Source organism: Lathyrus oleraceus, chromosome 5 (genome assembly GCF_024323335.1).
Source record: "Lathyrus oleraceus cultivar Zhongwan6 chromosome 5, CAAS_Psat_ZW6_1.0, whole genome shotgun sequence".
Classification (NCBI taxonomy): domain Eukaryota; kingdom Viridiplantae; phylum Streptophyta; class Magnoliopsida; order Fabales; family Fabaceae; genus Lathyrus; species Lathyrus oleraceus.
The window spans coordinates 190,383,201-190,409,783 of NC_066583.1; the positions used below are offsets into that span (position 1 = coordinate 190,383,201).

Below are 26,583 nucleotides of genomic sequence, written 5' to 3' on the forward strand. Positions count from 1 at the left end.
CTTTTGCCCGAACCTTTTCTCTTTTTTTCTTGGTTCGCCGGGATGCCCTTTTTTGCCTGGACTTTTTATTCTTTTTGTCCAGCGGGTCAATTTTTCACGAAGTATCTTTTAACTGCGTCCGCATTCACAGGGGATGGAAAATCCTCATCATCCGTGGTCGTCAACAACAAGGCTCTGTTTAGAGACAACCTTCTTGACCACGAATGAACATTCATAACTGTTTATCCATTTTGCCCCACGATCGTCTTGAGGAGGAAAGATCCTTTTCAACACCGCTCACGTGGTACGCACAAGGTCGCCCTTTTCGGTCCACGACACGCTTCATTCACTGGGTACAACTGCCCCATGACGAGTAACCGCCAGCCCTTTCCTCAATTAGGCTCCATACGTCATACCGAGTCCTTATCCACTCATCCTTTTCCAAGTCTACGTCCAACGGGACTCCATGACGAAACCTGAGTCTCAAATGGTAGTACCACTTTCATCCCATACCTGAGTGAGAAAGGCGTTGCCCCAGTAGATGCACGCACCGAAGTACGATACCCAGGATACCAACTTCGTACTCAGCCACCGTCGTTGGTGCATTCAAATGTTATCGGGGAAGCACTAACTCATTCGCTTTTAAACTCCCCATCAAACATCAGAATCCGTTCGGATTCAGGGTCAGGCCCCTCCTCCGGGATCGGTCACTCTCAATCTTTCGATTTGAGTACCTCGAGATGTCCTCATCAGGGACCTCAAACTTCCTTGGTTGAGAATCATCAATGGGTTGCTGGGATAATCCTACAGTACTCCTCTTGATTGCTTTCTGGGAGGTGTGCTGAATATCGTATCCAATCAACATCATTTGCCCTCTCGCAACCTGTCCGGTCATGCTGACTTCTCAAACATATACTTGATCAGATCCATCTTGGAAATCCACGAAATGGTATGAACCAGCATATACTGTCTCAGTCGGCGAGCAGCCTATGCCAAAGTACAGCAAGTTTTCTCGAGTAGTGAATGTATTGTTTCACCATCGATAAACTTTTTGCTTAGGTAAATTGCATGCTCTTTTCGACAAGACTCGTCATGCTGACCCAATACACACCTCATAGACCCTTCGAGGGCTGTCAAGTACCAGATTAACATAATCAGAGGTTCCTGCAACTTATTCTTTTTCCAGTGCCCCTTGGCAGTCATCATTCCTACCTGACCGTTTGATCTCTTTTTGTTTTCGGTTCAGGCATTTCTTGCATTGCTTTTTCTTTTTCTTTTTCTTTTTTTCTTTTTTTTTTAGCAGGATCGACCTCGACTCCTCTTTTGTTTACAATAAGCCTCGGCAGCTTACCGGACAACACTCCACAAGTGCACTGGTTCGGACTCAACCTCAGTCTGAGTAGTTTCGACCCGGTCAAACAATTTGCCCCAGATCCACCGGATGCCCCTCTTCGACTTGGGACTTTGCTATCATGTCATCAACATAGCATTCGATTCTACGATGAATCATACCATGAAACAAAGTCACTCTGATACGTGGCACCGGTGTCCTGCTCCTCTAGAGGACAGTCTTCTCTCTATTGTAGCTTGGGTATAACGACATTGGTACCCAACCCTGGCATATCCTGATACGACCAGGCGAAGATGTCCACATGCTCCTACCATTCTGCCCTCAACTCGCCTCTGAAGCGGCCTCAATTTTCACTTTCTGACCTCGGCGGTGTCTGGAGTATCAATCTTGAATCGCTCCTCGTGCGGTTGAATCACCTTCTCTTCTTGTCTCAACCTGGCTAATCTCCCAACAAATCACAATCTTCTTCGCCTTTTTCTTCGGCATGATAGATCGGATTGTCGAAGTCATACAGAGGTGTAACCGAATTGTTATCAATGAGATCAGGAGAAAAGTCACTTTTGAGGTTGGAACAAGACAAATCAAAAGGAAAGAGAAAGAAAAACATTGCCATTTTTATTTTTAAACTGCAAAATAATTGAAAAATAGGGAACACCGCTTTTAATCACAAAAACATCCATTTATTACTGATGCAAAATGTTGCATAATGGAACACATGAGATGGCCCTTACAATGGACCATTACGTTTCGGGCAAAACGTATGGCTTTCATGCAAACAAAAATTGAAAAACAGAAATACTACACTTCAGGATGAGCGACAGTGATGCTTTTGGGGACCTTCCAGTTTCCTGGTACGCACGACCTTATCCACAACTCGAGCTCGCGGTCACGGTCGGTCTCTTCACTCACTGAATAAGCATGATCCGAATCCAACATTCCTGCACTGACAAAGATGTACGGCGGACGACGTTCTCTGCCTGGTCTAGACGACTCTTGATCTAGATAACCAATCCCGAACATGTCTGCCTTTACCACTATGTCAATGATCCTGCCCCAGCCTTGGGCCTCTTGGTTCTTCACCACCTCCAAAGCTTGTTTATAAGAAGAAATGGACAACTTCTTCTCCTTCTCAGCAACAACAGCATTCTCCACCTTGACGGTTTCGATTGCGTGACTGGGTATTTCAAATTTTCCACTGTCCATTTCCACCATCTTCTGGGTCGTGTCTCTCATCAACCCCTCTGTGGTGGCAGCCGCACAACAAATATCAACAACAGGGAAAACTCCATCCTGCATCAGAGGTGTTGGGACCGCAGGCATCGGACCCTTCGACTGTTCTTCCTCAGTCACCCCCATTCCTTTCTTGGCCTTTTTCACCATCTTTACTTTTATAGGACCCTGCCTGGGTACGGGGTTGGCATCTCCATTCATTATCTGTGCCAAGCTGATGGTCTTGGAGTCCACCATGTCCTGGACGACATGCTTGAAAGCTCTACAACCCTCAATGATGTGCCCGGGTGCCTCAGAATGAAACTCGCACCTGGCATTCTCATCATAGTGTGCAGGCCTTCGCTGCCATTCTATGGGAATCAATATCCTTGTCCGGACTAACCCCAAATCCCTCAATCTCCTGAACAGAAGGGTGTAGGTCACAGGTGGCTCCTCAAACTGACGATCCTCCTTCTTCTTCTCGACTTGGCTCTTGGCTTTCGGTGCCCTCTGTTGAGGTGGTGGTTGTTGCTGTGGTACAAGTGGATTACCAAGAGGAATGGTTACAGTGGCAGCATAAGGGTGATAACGATCCTGACTGCGTTCCCTTTTTACCGGCATACCAACTGACTCAACCTCCTTCTTGAACGGACCACTGTCAGAGGGTTTCTTGGCTACAGTGCCAGAGGGTTTATTCACTTCGGGTGACGGAGCCTTTCCCTGAACTTTCTCCACTATCAGCCACTTCTCAATCTTGTCCAATCTCTCAGACATGGCTTTCTGCCCCAAGGCAAGCCCTTGCACAACACTGAACAAATCCCTCACCATCTCTTTCAGTTCAAGGATGTCGGCGTTGGGAAGATCCATCAGTTTGGATTTGTTGAGTCTGACTGGATGTCTGAGCGGAAGAGGTATGCGCACTGGTTTGATACTGAAACCTACAAAACAACAAATGGGTTAGTATGACTCACGCATGCAATGTCTATCCGTACCATGAATATTCAGTCCTTTGATTCTAGCATCACTGAGACAAATAATTTTTCATCAATAACATTTGGACATCTGGATGTCTCTCAACCAGAATCTTAATCAAAAATGGACCCTGAGTACGGATTGACATGGATTGAATGCAAATGAATGCGAAATGAGACCGATGCAAATGCATGAATGCAGGTCACTGTGCCACCAAGTCATCTGAAGACCCATCAAATCTCTGGACCAGTCACAATCATCTGAGGGACTAAGTCACCATAAATCCGACTTGGGGAGTTCCGAAATAAACGGAACTGGAGATTACATCACTATCATCACAGGAACATCCACTGAACGGATGATAGCCAGATCCTCTGAACAGGTACTCTCAATTTCAACCCGGGGATCCGAAATAAACGGAACCCGCTGATAAACCACGGACAGAACTCCGGCGTCCCAGAAATAAATGTCCATAATTCACAGTCACCATCAGTACCAAGAGTCCCCAACAAGTCACTAACAAGTCAGCAACAGTACCTGTAATAATTATCCCCTCCCACTCACGGGTGTCATCTAGGCCAGGGTAAAGTCGAAAGAAACGCAGCATAAATAACCTTTCGCAGAATACCATCATATACACACCTGAAGTGTGTAACGATGATATCCCACCAGGGTCTGAACTGCTCGTGATGTCAATGTTCTGCTAAGTGGCGCATACCACCCGCTTCCCATGAATCACTCTATTCCTAGGTTTCCTAGATTGCACTCATAGCCTGGGTATTGGGCCTTTTACCTCGAGTAACTCCCACCCCCAAACAGAGAAACACAGCATAACCAGCAGATGAATATGAATGAATGCAAACATTAATGCACACATTAAATGCAAACAGTAAATAAAATGAATGCAATAAATAACAGCAAATAGCAACCAAAGCCCTAACCTAGAGAGCGCTAGGAGAGACTCGCTTGGGGAAGATGGACCAGCAAGAGGTCAACTTCTCTGATATCCCCAGCAGAGTCGCCAGCTGTCGCATTACGCGAAAAACCGGCGGGAAACAAGAACAACAGAGCCGCCACCGTGCGTTATTTATCCCAAAAGAGGGAAAGGAAACGCTCAGAGTAAACCTGGAAAGGACATGGCCTCGCGACCAAAGAGAATGGGATCGGGAGTCGGTTATGCGAAGGGAAGGTATTAGCACCCCTACGCATCCGTCGTACTCGACGGGATCCACGCACAATAGGAAGGAAAATGGTTGCTAAAACATTGCTCAAACACACATCTACACAGGCTGAAAGAGACACAAGAAAACAAACAAGACTGACTCGGCAGGAAATCGCATCCTGGGCCTACTTAGTCTATCAAGCATAGACATCAGAGTCAAAGTAGTTCGGACAGGGGAAAGCGTGCTCGCTAGGATGTCGCATCCTATGCATACGTATCTTCTCTGACTAAAGAAGAATCAGAGCACTCGTAGCTCGGCTCACGCACGCAAACAAAACAGACACAGGAAATCGACTGCCAATCGCTGGGCTTACGTTGAACTCCACACAAAAATGGGCAAACATGGAACCCGAATGCCAATCGCTGGACTTACATCAGCTTCCGAACCAAACACACCCACACTGGAAACCAGATGCCACTTGATGGACTTATACCGGGCTCCAAGCACACAACAAGAGGATACGGAATGCCAATCGCTGGGCTTACATCCATCTCCTGACACACACAGGAAGAAGAAGGGTCTCGATTGCAACTAGGGCAAGAGAAAGGGAAGGTCTCAATCGCAACGAGGGCGAGAGAAAAGAAGTAGTGTTAGTTGTTAGTCAAACTCGACAAGACATCGCATCTCGTGCCTACGTATCTCATCTGGACATGAGAATCAGAGTTGCCGTAGTTCGGCTAAACTATTCTTGTTGGTTTGTGTTTTTTAAGTGGATAACGTCACTACGCAATCTACCGGATGCTCGACCTTTGGAGACTTACTCACCTGTAGTAGAAGGAGTTGACGTATCCTTAAGAGAGGATAATGTTTGTTTGTGTTTTAGGAAAGCGCAAGCAAGAAAGGAAGTCCTATACGAAGGAACCGTGCTACCTTAATTGACATGCAAACGAGACTACGCGGAGTCTAGCAAACCTAGGGGATACAATCACACCACACAAGCACATACAGCATGAAGTAAACACACCAACAAGGGGCTCAAACATCAAGGCTAGGCTTTAGTCGAGGGGTCATGTCAACCTCGACAAACAAGCCTCTGTATCAAGGTGAGGTTAGCTCTTAACCTTGACATTGAGAGTCAAGGTGAAGCTGATGAAAGGTGAGTGAAGATGAGACTTCACAGCTCTTATCCCTGGCCTGGGAGAGCTTCAGACAAAGAAGTGTGGGTCCAGAAAGTGGGAACCCTTCTACACTTATGACACTGACTCAACTGATCTTGGGTTTTTACTCACTATGCATCAACACGTGTGGTAGCAAGGTGAGTGACTCACAGAATAGTAGGAGATAGGCTACATATCTCTTTTGTCTACCAATTGCCTCATATGAGGTCTTTTCCTGCTTGGGGACAAAGTAAACAATCACAAACATTGCCTCTTAAGGAGGACTTCAGACAGGTGCCTGGCCAGGTACCAGGCCAGGTCTTCCAGACTACATGGAGACAAGAGATTCTACCTCAATGCTTAAGCAAAGCAAAGCAAGTTCTCGAAGGAACTAAAGCAACTATGGTACCTGAAATCAATCAAATACAGTCAGTATACCAATCACAAAGTCAAACAAGCAACATAAGAACCAACAGACACAATCAATCACATGTGCAAAGCATAAGCCCAAAGCAAGTGAGCTAAGCATCCTACAAAATAGAACAAGTTAGTTCACAACAATCAACCAAACTCAATCAACTTGCATTAATCTCCTTAAAGCATTTGTTTCCTAACCTGAAAAGCAAACTCAAACATGAGAAACAAGACCACTAGGACAAGCCTAGGGTCAAAAGGAGGTGAAAAACTCAAAACAGCAAGTGAAAATTATCCAAAATCAAGATCAAACAATTAGAAATCCAATCCAAGTGGTTTCACATTCATATCATTCATCATTATCATTTCATGAAGGAAAAGGCATAAAACATGCAATCTAGAACCTCAAAGGACCAAACAGAATGATCCCAATCAAATCAATACCAAAACATTTCAATAAATCCTCAAAAAATTCATGCTCAAACAGCATTCATAACATGTCAATCATACCAAATTTCAGCTCATTTGGGCCAAGGGAAGCAAGTCAATGAAATTCAAAAAGTTCAGACAAGTTTAAACAAGTCAATACAAGACATCAAAACATGCATTCACTTCAACCAATCATAAAACAGAGACAAAACATGATAAATGAATGGGATTAAAACCATGATGCCCTTCAAGATGTCTACCATTCACATGTCAAATTTCACATCCATCCAATTAATAACCAGAATTTCACAAATCAAATGGGAACATGTATCACAAAAAGTTAACAAATGACTAAACAGCAAATAAAATCCCAATCAAATAGGAAATGCCTTCAAAAATTCCAGACAAATTCACATGTATTCTCAACATTCATAAAATCAATCATGCAAAAATCCAGCTCAATCTAAGTTTAACAAGCATATAAAATAAAATCAAGAAGATGCACAAAGCATGGCATGGCATAAAATGTAACACCTATAAAGATCATGTCATAACTCTCAAGCCAGGAACTCAAAAATTACAAACCACATATCAAAATGACCAGGAAAGAGTTTAGATCATGCATATAAAATTTCATGAATTTCTAATGAAGCATCAAGATTTTATGATCAAAAGAGTAAGCATGGTGCACAATGATAAGGAGAATGGCACATGATAAGGAGAATGGCACAAAAAATTGCATCAAATTTGGATTAAAATGGAGTTAGTTATCATTTTTTGAAGTGAAAAAGAAATAAAAAAATGGAATTAAGGCATGTTAACATGATAGCCATATGAGAAAAAAAAGGCAAAAAGTGAAAATGCTTTCCAGCGGAATCGAAGCAGGTATGCTTTGAAAAATTAGCGCACTAACATCTAAACATATGAACAGTAGCGCTAACAAAGATCAAATGACAGTTTCCGGAAATGTTTTCAGCCTTCATCACGCGTTCATCAGTTCATCACCAGAAATCATCAAGAGCAAATCATCATGAAAGTTGGCAAATCATATATCATTGGAAGCGTCTAATCAAGCACAACAACAATATCAACACGCTTTGACCTAATTCTAAATATCCAGCACAAATCGATCAAAAGAAAATTTGACATCAAACTTTCAATTCCAGATTTCTCACTCAAAACCTAATGAAATTCAAAACTACAAGTTGCAGCATGCTCTTTGATCTAAGATCTACACAAGCCATATCACAATTCCATCAATTAAAGAATTCGAGATCTAACCTCTTGAAGTGGCAGTTGCTCGATTTGGTGAATTCACAGCTCCAATTGGTGAAACAGAAGTAGGTTAATGCTCTAGGAAGTGAATGGAGTAGATCTTGTAGCTCAATTATGCTCCAGCTTCAAGAATGATCAATTTGCCATGGATGCTCAAGATGATGACAGCTGCGATTCTCCAATGTTCTTGCCACAATTTTGCTCAACAGATGTTCACAAGTACCTGCAGAAGATGGATCACACAAGAACAAGCACGATGGATGATGAATTTCAATGGAAATGGTGAAAAAAGTGTGAAAAAGTTTTGAAGAAAATTGAGAGAATTTGGTGATTTCTGAGTTTGGATCTGAAAAGTGATTGTGATTAGGTGTTTCTGTTATGATTAGGGACTTTATACCATGTGCTTAATCCATTTGTTAAACAAGATTAGCAAGAATGATGTGAATTAGCAAAATGCAATTTTCATGTAATTGGCAAAAATGACCTTTTCACAATGCAGCCAATGTAACAGTGCAAATACCATTCAAACAAGTCCAAATTGATGTTTATGATGTGTTAGAAGTGGTTTGGTATGCAAATGACATGTATTTCTCAAAATCACCTTTTTTCCCACCAAAATACAAATTAGTTCACTTGAAAAATGCCATTTTGATGTGTTGATTTTTGATGAAATGCAATGATGCAATGTGACAGTACATGTCAAATGTGACTTGCTCAAAAAAGAATCACCCAATTTGGCCAAATGGTTCATGAGTTATGGTCCTTTGAAGTTCAACTTTTTCTGAAAATGATTTGATCATAACTTGCCAACCACACATGAGAAATGAGTGTTCTTGGACTTTTTGGAAAGGTGACATCAAGATCTTCAACTTTCATGTTGGACAAAATTCCATTTGAAGCTTTTATGATGATGTAAATTTGAGGAGAAGAACTTTCCATTTTTGGGCAGTTTCCAATTACAGGTCACTTGCTATTTTTGGAAACTTTTCATCTGACCTCAAATTCTTCAACCTTGATCTTTGAAATGTCAAATGAGACTTGTATGGACATGAATGAAGCCTTTCAAACCATCTCCCACCTTCAAATCCATGAATTTTGGCACAGTTGACCACAATTGACTTTCTATGGTTTCAGATGAAATCCAGCTTGACTGTTGAGCTTTGAACATCCAATCTTTGGCCAAACCACTTCACAATGATCACATAATCACATGAACTTGATAAATCAACCCTAGGGCTCTGTCTCAATGGAATTTGCACATGCTTGCTTGACTGACTGATTCTCCTGATCAGCTTGACCTAATTTTGTCTGATTGACTTGCACTTGGGCAAATGGCAATGCAATGCTATGCAGTGGACTATGTTATGTTAATGACCTAATATGAAAATGTATGTACACAAGGTAGGTGCAAATTTGAGGTGCTACACCATGCCAAAGTCTTCCTGAAGTAGGGGGAATTGATCGGCCTGATCATCATGGACGAGCTGTTGATCAAGGTTGACATGTGGGATCGGGATAGGCCCCGGTCCATTGGGACCATTAGCCTCTCCAGCTGGAGGATCATCCAATGTCTCTGGTTGAGTAGCGGCGGGATTCCTCTGCATCATCTGTCTGAGCTCTTGCTGTCCCTGAGCCACCCCTTGAACCACACCCATGAATTGGGTCATGCGGATCCTCATCTCAGCGAGCTCTGCTTGTACACCTTCCATTGCTCTCTGTTGATTCCTTCGGGTACCGTATCGGTGAATGCTTGAGTCAGCTATCCTGCTGATGAAACACCAAACAATTGAGAACACTGCGGTAGTACCTATTATGCAAGACATGCTATGGATATGCAAATGCAGTGACATGTTTATCAAATCCAAAAGGTATTCTACCCCCTTGATTCCAGTCTCTCATCAGATAAAATATCCCTTTTAAAAAGTACCAGAAAAACCCCGACTAGAATCAAGAAGAAGATATAAACCCCACAGAAATGGATAAACATGTGTTAAATGATATGAATGCAGAATGATGTGATGCAATGATGTGAATGCAATGCAGTGGCATGGAAATCAAGATTGCTGTATCTGCTTGAACATCTGTCGGGTTGCACTGTCTGAAGAGAAAACCCACTGAAGAATATAATATAAGATCAGATCTCTGCTCCAGAAAACCGGGTTGGTTGGAGGTTAAGGTTTCCTGAATTTAGTCCGCCCCTCACTGGTAGGTTCTAAGAACAGAAGTTCGTCAGCTTCAGCCCTTCAGTCGCGAATAATACGTTTACCACTGAAGGTTTGGCATTATTACGGGACAAAAGACCTCCATTGACTCCCCTCAACAGGACATCTTAATAGCAAGTTCCCAGTCTCGGGGTCCTCGGATTGAGCAGCGAGAATGCGCCCACCAGAGCTAACATAATCACGTCTCGGAGGAGAGGCCTCGACTGAGTTCTCGGGAAATGGTCACCAGAGTCGACGATTTCTAGAGGAACATCCTGCCGTTACGGAACACCCGTAAGACATAATATATCCAAAAGAAACCTCGTCTGGGTGTGGTTCTTCACGAACGACTTAACGTAGCAACACGCCACGCAAGCCTCATGATTATCCACTCTAAAACCTGTGTGTACACTCAAGCCTGGGTAATGGGCTTATCTCTCATATAACACCCCATCCCAACAAACAAACAAACAGATCCAACAGATACAGCAGATGAATGCAAGCAGGTAAGTAAATAAATGTACAAAAGCATGAACACCCAATAAACAAGAAAATCGCAAAAGCTAGGAGGGACTCGCTTAGGGAAGATGGACCAGCAAGAGGTCAACTTCTTAGTTTCCCCAGCAGAGTCGCCAGCTGTCGCAACCTGAAAAATACAGTGCGCGAAAAAACAACCGGCGAAAGAAAATGACAGAAGAGTCGCCACCGTGCGTTATTCATCCCAAAGGAGGGAAAGGAAACGCTCGAAGTAAACCTGAAAAAGGAAAGGACAAGACGGGGTCTCGCAACCAAATCTTGGGTTCGGGAGTCGGTTATGCGAAGGGAAGGTATTAGCACCCCTACGCATCCGTAGTACTCTACGGGATCCACTTTTGTAGTTCTTGTCTAAAGGGTGTGAGTTTCTCTTATGCTGCTTACCAAAAAAAAAGGGTTAAATGAAAATGACTTGCACGGATGTCGCATCCACTGCATACGTATCTCATCTGAATATGAGAATCAGAGTCTTCGTAGCTCGGCTGACCTATGGGTTGGGGGGATGTGTGCTCGCTAAGACATCGCGTCTTATGCCTACGTATCTCATCTGGAATGAGAATCAGAGCAAGCCGTAGTTCGGCTAACTACGGGGTTATGGAGTGGGTTTTGGACGAACGACGTTACTACGCAATCTACCGGATGCTCGACCTTTGGAGACTTACTCATCTGTAGTAGAAGGAGTAAACGTGTGTTTAGGAGAAGAAAAATCAATGAAGGGTTAGGGTTTGGTGAACTCATGCAAAAAGGCAGTCCTTGACGAAGGAACCTGTAAAAAAAACACACAAAAACATTGCCTCCTATCGAGGTCTTCCAGCTAGGAAAGCAGTAAAATGCGGGAAAAATGTAAAAGTACCACGCGGATAAAGATCCGAAGTAACAGCAGTTAGAGGAATGGGAAACCCAGGGATCCTTCCAAGCTAAACACCATCAAAGAAAGTGAGTCAGTACAGGTAATCGGAATGAAACCTCCAGGGGGTATCCAACAAATAAAGTGGAAAACCACGCAAGTTATCCCTACAAAAGTCATGTGAGCCCTCACAAAAACTCAACAAACAGGTTAGAGACAAAAAAAATAGGGTAATCAAGGGTTGCCCCCAAATCAAAATGTAACCACATGAATCATGTCATTAAAATTCACAAAAAAGACATGCATCAACAGGGTATCAAATTCACCCATAATACCTCATACATTTAGAGCATTCAAATTAAAGGCATAAAGATGATGGATATAGGGCAAACCTAATTGGAGAGCTTGATTGAAATTGAGTTGCATCCGTGAGGTTTACAAAATAATCTTTAGGGTTTATGTGAGGCAGAGGTGATTCTGTGCAGTTGAGTTCCCTTCAGGGTTTGGAGACTGCTCTGAACTTTGTTAGCTCTTCTCTCACTATCTTTTTCCTCAGGGTAATAGGAATAGAATCCAATATTTGTTTCACTGAAACTCTAGTATTTATAGCCTAATATTGGTAGCTTAGTGGGCTTTTGAGAGAGGTCCAAGTCTGAGATTTTTTCTTTTATTTATTTATTATTATTTTTATTTATTTATTTATTTATTTTTATTTATTATTATTTTTTTTTAAATAAAGTTTCTTGGATCTAATTATGATTGACATGATGAAATGCAATGTATCTAATGTTAAATGACCTAAAAATGAATGCATGCATGAGGTGTAAAGCGTATGCTTCCAGGAAAAATGAAGGGTAAATTTTGGGGTATTACAACATTAAAGCAGTTCGATCTGATAGAGGTGGTGAGTATACTTCGACAACCTTTATGAAGTATTGTGAAGAGCATGGCATAAGGAGATTTCTAACTGCAGCATACTCACCTCAACAAAATGAGGTGGCTGAAAGGAAGAATCGAACAGTCCTTGACATGGTTCGCTCAATGCTTAAAAGCAAGAACATGCCAAAGGAATTTTGGGCAGAAGCTGTACAATGTGCCATTTATGTTCAGAATCGATGTCCACATTCGAAGTTAGAAGATCAAACACCACAAGAAGCGTGGAGCGGATAGAAGCCAACAGTTTCTCATCTCAAATTATTTGGAAGTGTGGCTTATGCACACGTATCAGATCAACGAAGAACGAAGCTTGAAGACAAAGGTCAGAAATACATACTCATTAGGTATGATGAGAAAACAAAAGGGTACAAACTATTCGACCCCATAAGAAAGAAGGTGATTGATGTGAAAATAGCAAGTGTACTACTTTTCTCACGGTAGTAATAAAAGGGAAATTCCCCGTTTGTCGATCTCAAGGACTGCTTGACGATACAGAGTTTATAGATTGTTTCAATTAGACAAAAGCCTTTGGTTTTTGTGTTGTGAGTAATTATACTACCAATTGCAAATAAATAAAACAAGTAAAAAGGTTGAACGAGATACAAATGAGAGAAGATTGCTAGGGTTCGGTGAATGAAACTTCCTGTAACAGATATAATTTATGAAGGCTTAGACAATATTCCTGTCAAATTAATTTCGGTTCTCAAGGGTATCTATTCCTAAGTCCTTAGTGAACAGACCTTTGATTATGTAACCTAATTACTATGTCCATAAATAATTAAGTTCATACTCAAGCATTCAAATATCAAGAATTACCGGTCAGATAGAAAATCCCTCGTCCTAGGTTATTTTTACTATCCAAAGTTCTTATCCAGATCAATGAACAATCGTTGTCCAACTTAAACTATTCATAATAATTATCATTCGTTGGTCCGACGAATAAAGCATAAAGAACGGTACTAAGAACAAATCAATGGAAAAGAAGAAATAATCAATGCATTCATAAACATCAAATTTGTCACATTCAGAATCAGGGTCACCCCCCTAGCAATGGGGGGTTTAGCTACTCATAATCGAAATAAAAACAAAGATTAACATTGTTGTCATTACAGGACTTCGTGAGGAATCAATCTTCAATCGTCGGAAAACTATTGAACATATGAATCCTTGGATAGTCGTAGAGTCTCCAGCTCTCAAAACGCGTCCCTTTTCTCTCCAAAACGTCCAACCCCTGAAAAATCATTTTCTCCCCTCTAAATAGCTATTCAGTTGGGCTTTTCCTGATTCTGGGCTTGATACGCGTATTGCCCAGTCTCATACGCGTATTGCCCAGTCTGGTACGCGTATCACCAGTTTGGTACGCGTATCACCAGAAGCTTGTCTTTTGGCTTGATTTTCAACCCCTCTGGTCATTTGCGTATGCTACGCGTACTGGGAAGGTCCATACGCGTATCATGTAAGGCCATACGCGTATGGACAGCACGTTCTTCAAGAATTGATTTTTTCTTCCGTTTTCTTGCTCGGGCTTAATTTCGCATCTGACGTTTGATTCCCTGAGCTTCCAAACTAGTTTTTTTACCTGCTAACATACCCAAAAGTGTAAAATATCCTCAAGAAATTCATAAGTAACAACACACTTCATATTATAGAATTGAGCTTATATCTAACTAAAAATGCTTCAGTTTACGCAGTTTACCTGACTTATTTACGGTTAAATAGTGAAATACCTAGCATAAATGGTGACTGATCAGTGATAGTGAGTAGAGACGTTCGAATAAACGAAGCAAGTAAATGGGATTGGAACAGTTCGACAGAAGTTATCGTCGAAGTTGAAGAATCATCTGTCGCTGTACCACCAAAAATTTCAACAAAACTTGAAGACTCTGACAATGAAGATGAACCTCCATAACCCAGAATGCGAAGTTTGCAAGATCTGTATGATTCGACAAGTGAAGTGCACCTTGTATGTCTCTTGGCAGATGCTGAAAACATCAGTTTTGAAGAAGCAGTACGAGACAAGAAGTGGACAAGTTCCATGGACGAAGAGATCAGGGCGATTAACCACAACAACACTTGGGAGCTAGTTGAATTGCCAAAAGGTAGTCAACCCATTGGTGTAAAGTGGGTATTCAAGAAAAAGATGAACGCTCTAGGAGAAATAGAACGATACAAAGCGAGACTTGTTGCGAAGGGATACAAACAAAAAGCAGGAGTTGATTATGACGAAGTATTTGCACCTGTTGCAAGAATGGAGACAATTCGATTACTCATATCTCAAGCTGCTCAATTTAAATGGCCAATATTTCAAATGGATGTCAAAACAACTTTTCTGAATGGTGTACTCGAAGAAGAAGTCTATGTTGAACAACCACTCGGGTACATGAAAGCTGGAGAAGAGAAGAAGGTACTGAAATTGAAGAAAGCGCTATATGGGCTGAAGCAAGCACCGCAGGCATGGAACACACATATCGACACATATTTCAAGGAGAACGGGTTCGAGCAATGTTCGTACGAACATGCTCTCTACTTGAAGAAAAATGGAAGGAATGCATTACTTGTTGCTCTCTATATCGATGATCTTATTTTTCTGGGCAGTAATGGTCAGATGATAGAAGAATTCAAAAGCACAATGACACGTGAATTCGAGATGACAGACTTAGGCCTGATGAGATTCTTTCTTGGTCTGGAAATTCGACAAGAAGAAACAGGAATCTTCATCTCACAAGAAAAATATGCAAAAGAAATCTTGAAAAGATATAAGATGGAAAGCTGTAATCCGGCTTCGACGCCAATGGAACCAGGAACAAAGCTGTCGAAATTTGATGGAGGAGAACGTGTCGAAGCAGGCAAATATCAAAGTTTGGTAGGAAGTCTTCGCTATCTCACATGTACAAGACCAGATATCTCATTAAGTGTATGCATTGTAAGTCGATTCATTGAGGAGCCAGTTTACACACATTGGAAAGCATTGAAGCGAATTCTGAGGTACATCCAAGGAACAGTGTCACTTGGGATGTTCTACTCGAATTCAGACAAATACAAGTTGGTTGGTTACTCTGACAGTGATTGGTGCGGAGACATAGACGATCGAAAAAGCACTTCTGGATATGTGTTCTTCATGGGAAATACTGCATTCACTTGGCTTTCTAAAAAACATCCAATAGTAACACTTTCGACATGTGAAGCAAAATATGTAGCAACATCCTGGTGCGTTTGTCATGCAATATGGCTCAGAAGATTGATGAGTAAAATGGAGCTAAAACAGAAAGGTGCAACAATAATACAAGTTGACAACAGGTCAGCAATTGAGTTAGCAAAGAATCCAGTAAACCATGAAAGGAGGAAACACATTGACGTTCGCTTCCACTTCATTCGAGAACACGTGAAGGAAGGAAATGTTGAATTGAAGCATGTAGCAAGTGAGGATCAAGCAGCAAACATTTTCACAAAACCACTATCAAAAGAAATCTTCGACAGAGGCAAGAAATTGATAGGCATGATGAATAGAAGAAATATTTAAGTTTACAGAGGAGTTTTGTTGAATAAACTTTAATGTTATAGCTAGTGGGTTTCTATTAATAAGTTAGTAGAGAGATTAAGAGTCTGTTGTAGTTGGAAGGTCAAGAGATAGTGGTCTATTAATAGTATTTACTAATAATTGTAAGTTTCTGAGTCTATATAAAGACTAAGGATGTACTCTAATTAAAAATACAGAAGACACAAAAGATTTGCTTCTTATCACAAGTACAGTAACACCCCAACCCTAATAAAAACAAATCAAGGTTCCGGTTTTGCCTTAGTAAGATATATAATTTCTTTAGCAACAAGTAAGAGCCAATTAATTTTGTTTTGGATACATCATGAACACATTCGAATGCTGAGATCATGGCCTGGATGCTCCTGGTACATTCAACAGCACGATCCACACCGCCATTCGTCATTTCAACTACTACCTGCAAACCAATGTTCACATCTGTGAACCTTTTGTATAAAAAAACAAACAACATTTTAATGCATAGCATCATACTAAAAGAAAAAAATAGAAAACAGAAATATATTTACTAAATTGTCAATGAACTAACTTCTTGCACAGGTTTGTCGTGATCTTTTGGGTTTATGAAATCAGTTACCCCAAAATTCTTACCTGCCAACAAGAAAAGAATAAGAAATGCCATCAGAAAAAGAAGATTCGTTGAATTTATGTTGATCCGAATCATCAAGGTTGAGAGAATTTAAAAACATTGTACCTAGTTCTAACCGGAAATCCTTGCCCCTTCAGCAGCCTATATCATGGTTTAAAGAGAAGAGCAGATGTTAATATTGGCTCATTTCATTTCCAATCATAACTGCAAAAGTAACACACATATACAGATAAAGGTATAAGAGTAACATACAGCAAGGCCAACAGCTCCAAGTCCAAAGATAGCAACAGAAGAGCCAGGTTTTGGTTTTGCAACATTGATGGTAGCACCAAGACCTATAACCATCAATGCAAATTATATTAGGAAAACATAGACATACTTATATGTTAATATCTAAGTTAGAGATCTTGTGTGTGTATATATATATACATACACCTGTGCATATTCCACAACTGAGAATGCAAACATTGTCAAGCGGTGCATCAGGGTTGATCTTTGCAGCACATCCAGCATGAACCAGCGGCTTCCCAGCCTCCCATGCAATCGCAGCTGCAAGTACAATGCATTTTTTCAAAACACAATCACATAAAACTGATGATTAAAATATTGTAGGAAAGGAAATAAAAATGAGCAAAACATAATTTGAAAAAAGAAAGAGATGGTAGACCTCTGCACTTGATGACTTGACCAACAGTGTTCGACATGATTAGCAGATGATGATGACGACGACGATGAAATCAACAGATTAAGAACGTAATTAAGAACCGAGAATGTCGAATGTATGTGTGAGTTGTTTGATTTGATTTGATTTATGCTATATATGTATGTGGAACAATCAACGTGTGAACTGATCGTTATTTATAGTACTGGGAAAGGAAACAAAGTACTACTACTATACTTTAATAAATGAATTAGTAAATACTCTCTTCCGTTTAAAAATTAAATTAATGTTTTTAAGATTTTACACACAGATTAAAAAATATAATAATATTATAATAAAATTGTGCATTTTTATTAAATTATACTCCCTCTATTTTAAATAAGATTTTTATTTATTATATTTTTCTAATCAATGTAAAATGATCAATTATGACAATTATTTTAGGACAAAGGAAGTATTATGTTAGTGTTGAAATAATGTACAGAGTAATAACTATAATATGATAATTCCTAAGATAATTAGTGAACATATCAGTCAGTTGGTCTTCGGATTTGATGAGATATGCAGTGATTTCTCTTGAAAATACATTGTCTCATACATAATGACAACCTATTTCTATGTGTTTGGTCATCCGTTCATGGAAAACTGAATTATATGCAATATAGAGTGTTGCTTGATTGTCACATATGAGTTTTGTGGCCTGAAGATCTTTCAACTTAAGCTCTAAGAGTAAATTTGTAAGCCATGCAAACTCCTTTGAGGTTGCTGCCATATTACGATATTTAGCTTCAACACTAGATAATGCAATTGTGTTTTGTTTCTTGCTTCTTAATGAGATCATATTACCTCCAATAAGAACACATTATCCAGAAATGGGTCTTCTATCCAACGATGATCCGACTTAGTTTGCATCTGAATGACAAATTATTTTAGCATCACCCTTATCTTCATATAATAGTCCTCTTCCTTGTGCATTCTTTATATATCTAAGAATTCGAATTACTGCATCTCAATGACTATCACAACGAGCGTTCAAAAACTGGCTCACAATGCTCATATCAAATGTAATATTTGGTATGGTGATTGTAATATAATTGAGTTTATCCACAAGTAGTCGATATATTCTCAGGTCTTTCAATGGCTCCCCTTAACCCAGAAGAAGCTTGACGTTAGGATCCATAGGAGTATCAATAGGACAATAATTAAGCATATTAGTTTCACTGAAGATGTCTAATGCATACTTGCGGTGGTTGATTGCAATGTCTGATGAGGTTTGGGAAACTCCAATGCCTAAGAAGCATCTTAGTGGACCTAAGTATTTTGTCTGGATTTTTTTGAAAATATGAGTTTTGAGACGTTAGATACCCTTTGTATCGTCTCTAGTTATAACAATGCCATCAACATAGACCATAAGAAAGATGCATAGACCGGTGGAGAAATGAAGGAAGAAAACAAAGTGATCTGTTTCACATCTAGTCACACCAAACTGTATCAAGGAAAAGCTGAAGCGACTAAACCAATCACGTGGGAATTGTTTCAGCCCATAAAGAGAACAATGAAATCGGCAAACAAGTACAGAATTTCCAAGAATAGCAAAACCTGTGGACTGATCCATATAAACCCCCCCTCCAATTCTTTGTGTCAAAAGACCTTTTTAACGTCCAACTGATGAAGCGAGCAATGATGAATGGCAGACTTGCAAGAAAGAGGCAGACTGAACTGATCTTGGCCACCAGAGAAAAGTGTTACCATAATCGAGATTGAATATTTATGTATGTTGTAACACCCTAAGCCCCTAAACTTATATTTTAAGCTTTACACGATAATCTAAGGTGTCACAAATGACAAATCCTCTAATAAAACAAACATTTAACAAATATGCAGTGGAAATATCAATGTCATACAACACATGTCATTGCACGCTCACCTTCACTCAGGGTATCATTGTGGCAGTATCAATCTCATCTCAATTAAACAAAACAACATAACTTGAACATTTAGTCTCAAATTCAAAATTATAATAAATTATTTAAAAATGAAGAGTTATCATATTCAACTCTCAACAACTTCAACATAAAATAAATAAAGCAATTAAACTCTAGTCGAATCATGATAAGCAAACAAACATTCTCAACCCCAATGTTACATAATTATAGCAATACTTTTAAACAACGATGAAGCTAAACGAAGTAACTCCAGGAGCTAACTTCCACTTACAATAGCAAACTCTACTCCTGAGTATCTACAAGATGTCCATGACGGATGACATGAAAGCAAAGGGGGTGAAAAACAACAAATCAATATAAATAGTGTAAAGAATGCTAAGGTAAAGAACACAACAAGCAAACATTCATTAGACAACCATCCACAACATATTCTCACACTCAAATCATGACAACATGTATATAATCACACTCAATCATCAACATCATGAACAATCAGCTACAAATGCAACTATGTATACAAATGTACTCCATAACTTACTCTTTATGCATACGGTACCATTCATGAACACTTAGGTTTATCTCACTTCCGATCCCCACAATAGGAGCAGAGCACACCAAATCGTTATCATCCCCATAGATAAAGCTTCACCAGCTCCCATATGGAATCAGCTACTCGCTCCCGATCTCCACCATAGGACCGGAGCACACCAAAATTGGACTGAAGTCCGTACACCATGATACATGACTCTCAATAACATGCATTATCACTAAAAGATTCACCAAAGAGATCATCATACACATCTCACCATTTATGCACAACATCATTTATCATACGTATCAATTAATCAATGTTATGACACTCAAAAAACAACAACAAACATCAGCAACTCAATAAATGTAATTTCATAAGCATTCGTTCATGTTAATTCACCAAAACAATAACACATCATTTGATAAACACAACGATTCGCTAACCGGTCATACAAGTCATCAAAAACATTTTCCACAGTAGATACATGATTAGAATTCAAAAGATTCACCAAGCACCACCATGAGGTAGATTTGCGCTTTAGCTTTCCAACGCTTTGAACATCGTCTCATTTGGACTTACAGAATGAAAGTTACGACCAAATTACGCAAGTTATAGGTTCATGACTACCATATGCGTCATGAGATGACACCCGTCATGAACCTGAGCGAGACGACCACCTTGTGCGTCATGGCATGGCTACCATGGTAGTCATGAACATTCAGAATGTCAAAAATACATTTTCAGCAATGAGATCAAAGCAAATCCAATTCTTTCACCCTCAGCCATTAAAATCAACCAAAAATAATACATACATATATATATATATATATATATATATATATATATATATATATATATATATATATATATATATATATATATATATATATATATATATATATATATATATATATATATATATATATATATATATATATATATACACACACACATGAGATGACACCCGTCATGAACCTGAGCGAGACGACCACCTTGTGCGCCATGGCATGGCTACCATGGTAGTCATATCAGAATGTCAAAAACACATTTTCAGCAATGAGATCAAAGCAAATCCAATTCTTTCACCCTCAACCATTAAAATCAACCAAAAATTATATATATATATATATATATATATATATATATATATATATATATATATATATATATATATATATATATATAGCATATTATTTTCATGGTTTAGTTCATTTAATCCATCAATCACTCAAAATCATATTTACCCCAAAACCTTCAAAGCCCTCAAACATGGTGGAAACCATCAATATCTCAAAATAGAAAATAGTACGTATATGCACACAAAATTTATCATTAAGACGTCCAATAACATCTAACATCATAGAAACTCAGAATTAAACACATCTCAATTTCCCTAAAGAGATTAAGGACCTCTCATCTCTACCCTTCATGCAATACATCTAGACTGATAGCTCTTTCTCCCCCTTACCTTAGATTTCTAGCAATGATAGTGAATTGAACAACCTCTGAGTCCCTTTTCCCAATCCTAACTCTCCTTCCCAAAAGCTTTTGGTTCCTCTTTTCTTCTTATACGGCGTTTCTAACTATTTTCTCAAAACCTAAATATTTTAGAATATATAGTGTTTCTAACTATTTTCTCAAAATTACCGTTTTACACAATTCATTACTAGCTTCTCTACTATTATCACGTATTTTCTCCAATTCTCACAAATGGCTCAAAACTCCCATTTTTACTATTTTATATAATTAATTCAAATAAAATACTATTTATTCTAATAATTAATTAAAATTTTAATTAATTCTAAACAATAATTAGTTTACTCTTACTCCAAGGATACTTACCCCCACAATCGCACAATAATTAATTTAAAACATCAATTAATCAAATAAAAATCTAAATATTTCAATTAAATTAATTAATCAAATTTGGGATGTTACAACTCTCCCCCACTTAAAAATATTTTTAAAAATAATCAGACATTCGAATGAACAAAGATGACCCTAAGTTCTACAATTACAGGTTCAACAAAGTTTTATTTCAGTAAGTCTAAACAAACACCAAACAAATGAGTATTCAATATGAAGAAGGAAATAGACTTGAAGGTTTACCACTTCAATAGTTACTGAAGGGAAGACTCCAACGTAGGTATTGTGTCCTTCTTCCTAACCTCTTCTTTCCTTAGTGCTCTTCTGCCAACTTGCAGTTCTTGCCTTTTCTTGCTCAGATCGTAGGATGTAATGATAGATTTAGGTAGGTTTTAGCTCGCCTTATCTCAAAGTTCAGATGATGAGCTATGAGTAAGTATTCTGGGAGCTTTGAAATGAGAGGTATGAGGGAAATTCTGCAGAGTTTCATTGCGTTTTCTTGTGTAATATGTGAAGCAGTGGAATAGCTTATTTATATGGAAAAGAGACGTGTGGGAAGTTAAATTTTTCACTCAGATATTCCTTTGCTCGTGTGAAAAGATGAGTTGTGATTTTGCATAGGCTTAAAGGGGAATCAAAATCTGTTAAGAGGTTTTGCTCAATCCCTTATTTTGAGGGATTTAGGTGTAGTGGAATGGAAATGCGTTTTTTACTTGCTCAGATATTTTCAATTTCTGCTTTTTGTTTGTTTTCATTTTCAGTATGTGGGTGTTATGTATGATGGTATGTATTGTGATGTATGTCATGTTTGTGGCTCACTGAATGCTGATTTTTTGTTAATTAGTTTTAATGTATGCACATATGGTATGACTGATGATGATGTTTTCTTGCTTGAGTGAAATCGATGTCCATCCCTTTGGTCTGCAAGATGATGAATGGTGATGATGAAATACATGAGGGACGGATAGTGCACAATGTTGTAGGGTAGGAAACACGTGAAGAGAGGTTTACAGATCAACATTCTCCTTTTTTCAATTTTATCTAAACTTCTTGTAATACTGTTATTATCAATGCGATTTAAAAGTAAACTCAATTATAATCATATCTTTTTTATGTAATTTGCAATAAAACAAATTTAATATTATTTTTTCTGAAATTTCTTTTATTTAGTAAATGGGTGATGACAAAAAGTGACTTAACAAAAACTTCTAATCCATATTTTTTATAAATACTACATATACTAAAATAATTTAGAAAAAGAACTAATTTTATTAAAAATAAAGTCTTCCCTATTTTTAGATTCACCTTTAGATTTATCTTCAGAGTCATATAATCTCTCTCTTCTTTAGAGTCACTTTCAGAGTCTTCTTTTATACTTTTAAGAATTTGGGTATTCATAGTCATATACATGATTTTTCTTTGAGGACCACCCTCTTCCATTTTGAAGGCTTAATCCTTATGAATTGAATCCAGGGTCTTAGTTTCCTTAACTTTCTTATTTCCTTCATAAGTCATTTTTAAAGAATCAAATATAGACTTAGCAAAGTCTTTATTGTAATCTTCTCATACCCTGAATAGGAAATAACATACATCAAAATATTTATGAATCTATGATGATCCTTGTGATCATTATTTTGTTGTTTATTCATCTGATTTCTTTCAAGCCTTACGCCATTAACATCCAAAGGATGTGTGTAGAAGTTTAAAACAATATCCCATAAGTCTGCATCTTGGCCAAGAAAGGAACTTTATATTATGTCTTTCCACTAATCAAATTTATCTTAATCAAATATTGGAGGTTTGACAAAATAATAGTCTTTATCATTGTTTGTATGATTCATTTGTGTTTCAAGAAAATGGATTTTTTCTGACACGGTTAAGTGTTTGACACAACTAGTCAATACCGGAACCAGAGCTCTGATACCAATTGAAGGTTCAAGAAACACAAGAAATGAAGCTTTAATTGAGTTTCTAGATTTAAAATTTTTGCAACCCAGGAACACAAATAGAAACAATAATGATAAAGAAAAATAACACAAGTATTTTTATCCTGATTCGCTGTTAACAAAGTTACTTTCAGTCCACTGCCGGATTGATTTTGCCTTCTCAATAAGGACATAATCCAATAATCAAATTGATTATACAACTCAAATACCAATTGTCTAAGACTTCTTGAGAATTATGACTATACCCTAGTCTCTCAAGGAAATATAACTCAAAGACTAATCGTCAATGACTTCTTGAGAATTTTGATAAAACTTAGTCTCTCAAGGAAATTAATAAATGTTAATCAAGATAATTGTGTTTACAAGGATGCTTCTTACTAAAAAGAATATACACAATGAAGTTCAGTTTTTTTACACTTATAATATTTGAAATGAAGCTCAACGTCTTTCTTCAATCTTTTCTTTCTTGATGATGATTTCCTTTATTGAATTTTCTTCATAATGAAATTTCCTCAATTTTGTGTGTGAAAGCTTTCAGTCTCTTTTTGTTGTTCTTTTAATCATCCATTTTTCTTTTAAACATCCTTTGACCTCTTTTTATATACGAGAAATCAGTCTGTTAGAGGATATGACTGGAAATTAATTCAACTAGATTAAGACCCGCGCAATGTGCGGTTGTAAATTAGTTTATTAATTGTTATTGAGTTTTAAATATATTAAGAAATTATTTTGAAAAATATGATTGCTAAATTTATATTACATTAATTTATTGTAAATTATAATTAAGACAATGATATTCATTAATCACATATAAAAATATACAATTCATTTGAAAGGAAAATACATGATTGTAAATTAAGAATGACACTCGTAACTAGCTTTGCAAATTTAAATAACTATAAAATATTTTTTGTTTTATTTTGATTCTCATGTATTTTTAGTAGTTATCTTTAATTTGTATATTTAATTTTAAGTTGTTAAAGATGTATATTCTCAGTGTTAAACAAAATTAAAAGTTTATTTGCAAATATTATCACTAATTTATTGTAAATTATAGTTAAGACAATGATATTCATTAATCACATATAAAAATATACAATTTATTTGAAAGGAAAATACATGATTGTAAATTAAGAATGGCATTCGTAACTAGCTTTGCAAATTTAAATAACTATAAAATAATTTTTATTTTATTTTGATTCTCATGTATTTTTAGTAGTTATCTTTAATTTGTATATTTTATTTTAAGTTGTTAAAGGTGTGTATTCTCAGTGTTAAACAAAATTAAAAGTTTATTCGCAAATATTATCAAATAAAACTTTCTTAGTTTTATAAAATTTATATTTATTTTTGTCAAATTTAGTTATCTAATGAATAAAAGGTTGAAAATGCTAGTTGCTATATTAACTTAATTGTTTTTTTGAATAATTCTTTGAACTTTATTAATGGGATTGTAAAAATTTATCTGATTTTCTTCGTCTTTTCCAAGGTTTGAACCCGTGACCTCCAATGGAGATTAAATATTCTATTTCTCTATTTGAAAAGCGAAAATAAGATTTTGGAGGTGCCACATAAGACTATAGGATTATGTGGCACGAATGGAATATAATTGTTAACATGTGTCGCAATATAATCCAAAGCTTCAGATTTAATATATTATATAGATGTGTCAGCAATATAATCCAAAATTTCAGATTTAATATAGAGATTAATTACTATACACTGTCAGTGTAAAAAGTTTTACACCGTCGATTCATCACCATCATCCGTTTGTATTATTTTATAGATTTTTAAAATAAAAGTCAAACTTCTTTTAATATTCGACGTCTATGATTAACTGACGGTATAAAATCCTTTTACACTGTCAGTGTATTTCAATTAAACTCTTTAATATATTATATAAAATACTCTCTAAGGTCACACATCTATTTTAAAGTTGAAATTTAGGAGAATATATATAGTTAGAATAGTGATTTCTTCTTAGATCATTTTTGTTAAAAATGAGAATTTTCTTCGTCTTTTCCAAGGTTCGAACACGTGACCTCCAATGGAGATTAAATATTCTATTTGTCTATTTGAAAAGTGAAAATAAGATTTTGGAGGTGCCACATAGGACTATAAGATGATGTGACATGAATGGAAAAGAATTGTTAACATGTGTCGCAATATAATCCGAAGTTTCAAATTTAATATATTATATAGATAGGACATCAGAGTTATATAGTAGGTAGGTTCAGCCGTAAATCATAGGTAGAGCAGAGAAAATCTTTTATAGGCGTTTGCAGTATAGTCCTTTTGATTTTGATGCTTATATTGTATTGTTCATCCACTCTATCACTCTAAAACATTGACTTTGCATATGAGAAATTTAAAGTATGTTCAGATTTTAGAGCCTTGAGAATAAACTTTAGAGTCTATTTGGAAAAATGATGCTTGAATAAATAAGAGTGTACCAGATATGTCTACTTTAGAAGAGTTAACTAGTGAAAACTAGAGTTGACTTTCACTTAAGAACTTCTTCAAATGATCTCTTTGGTTTCAGATATAGATGAGGTCTAAAGTTCAGAGTCTCTTCAGAGTTCAAAGTCTCTATATCCAGAGCCTCTCTAATACCAGAGTTTAGAGTCTAATTTGATTAGTTTTGTTCAGCATCTTGGCTTGATCAAAGTCATCTTCACTCAACTTATTACTTGATTAGATTTAGCTTTATTTCACTTCAAGCTTGCTAAGAATCTGCGCACTCATCAAAATTCAAAGATAGTTGTAGAACCAAACTTGTTCCTGCAGGTTTCAGTGTTGTCTTCAACTGTAACCTTTGGAGGAGTCCTTCCATTTATGACTGCTTGCCAAGTCTTGTTGTGCATAGATTTGAGAAAGGAAACCATGTAAGCCTTCCAATAATCATAGTCTGTACTATCAAAATTTATGGTCGATTTATAAATCCTCCTTATTTAGTATTTACCATCTTGATCAGAATGTAGAGAAAATCCTAGAGCTTGCCTAACTAGAACAAGGTGTCTGCT

At 37.5% G+C, this 26,583-nt stretch overlaps 1 protein-coding gene and 1 pseudogene across 1 annotated transcript in view; both read right to left on the minus strand.

Annotated features, from left to right (window-relative positions):
- The window catches only part of LOC127083051 (alcohol dehydrogenase 1-like), a 41,875-nt pseudogene extending 24,627 nt beyond the window's left edge, over positions 1–17,248 (minus strand).
- The window catches only part of LOC127082491 (alcohol dehydrogenase 1-like), an 86,697-nt gene extending 69,376 nt beyond the window's left edge, over positions 1–17,321 (minus strand). Inside the window, exon 1 of the mRNA XM_051022738.1 lies at positions 17,277–17,321. Within this exon, the coding sequence (XP_050878695.1) occupies positions 17,277–17,313 (37 nt within the window). The 5' untranslated portion in view covers positions 17,314–17,321. The remainder of the gene's footprint in view (positions 1–17,276) is intronic.
- Positions 17,322–26,583: the final 9,262 nt, after the last annotated feature.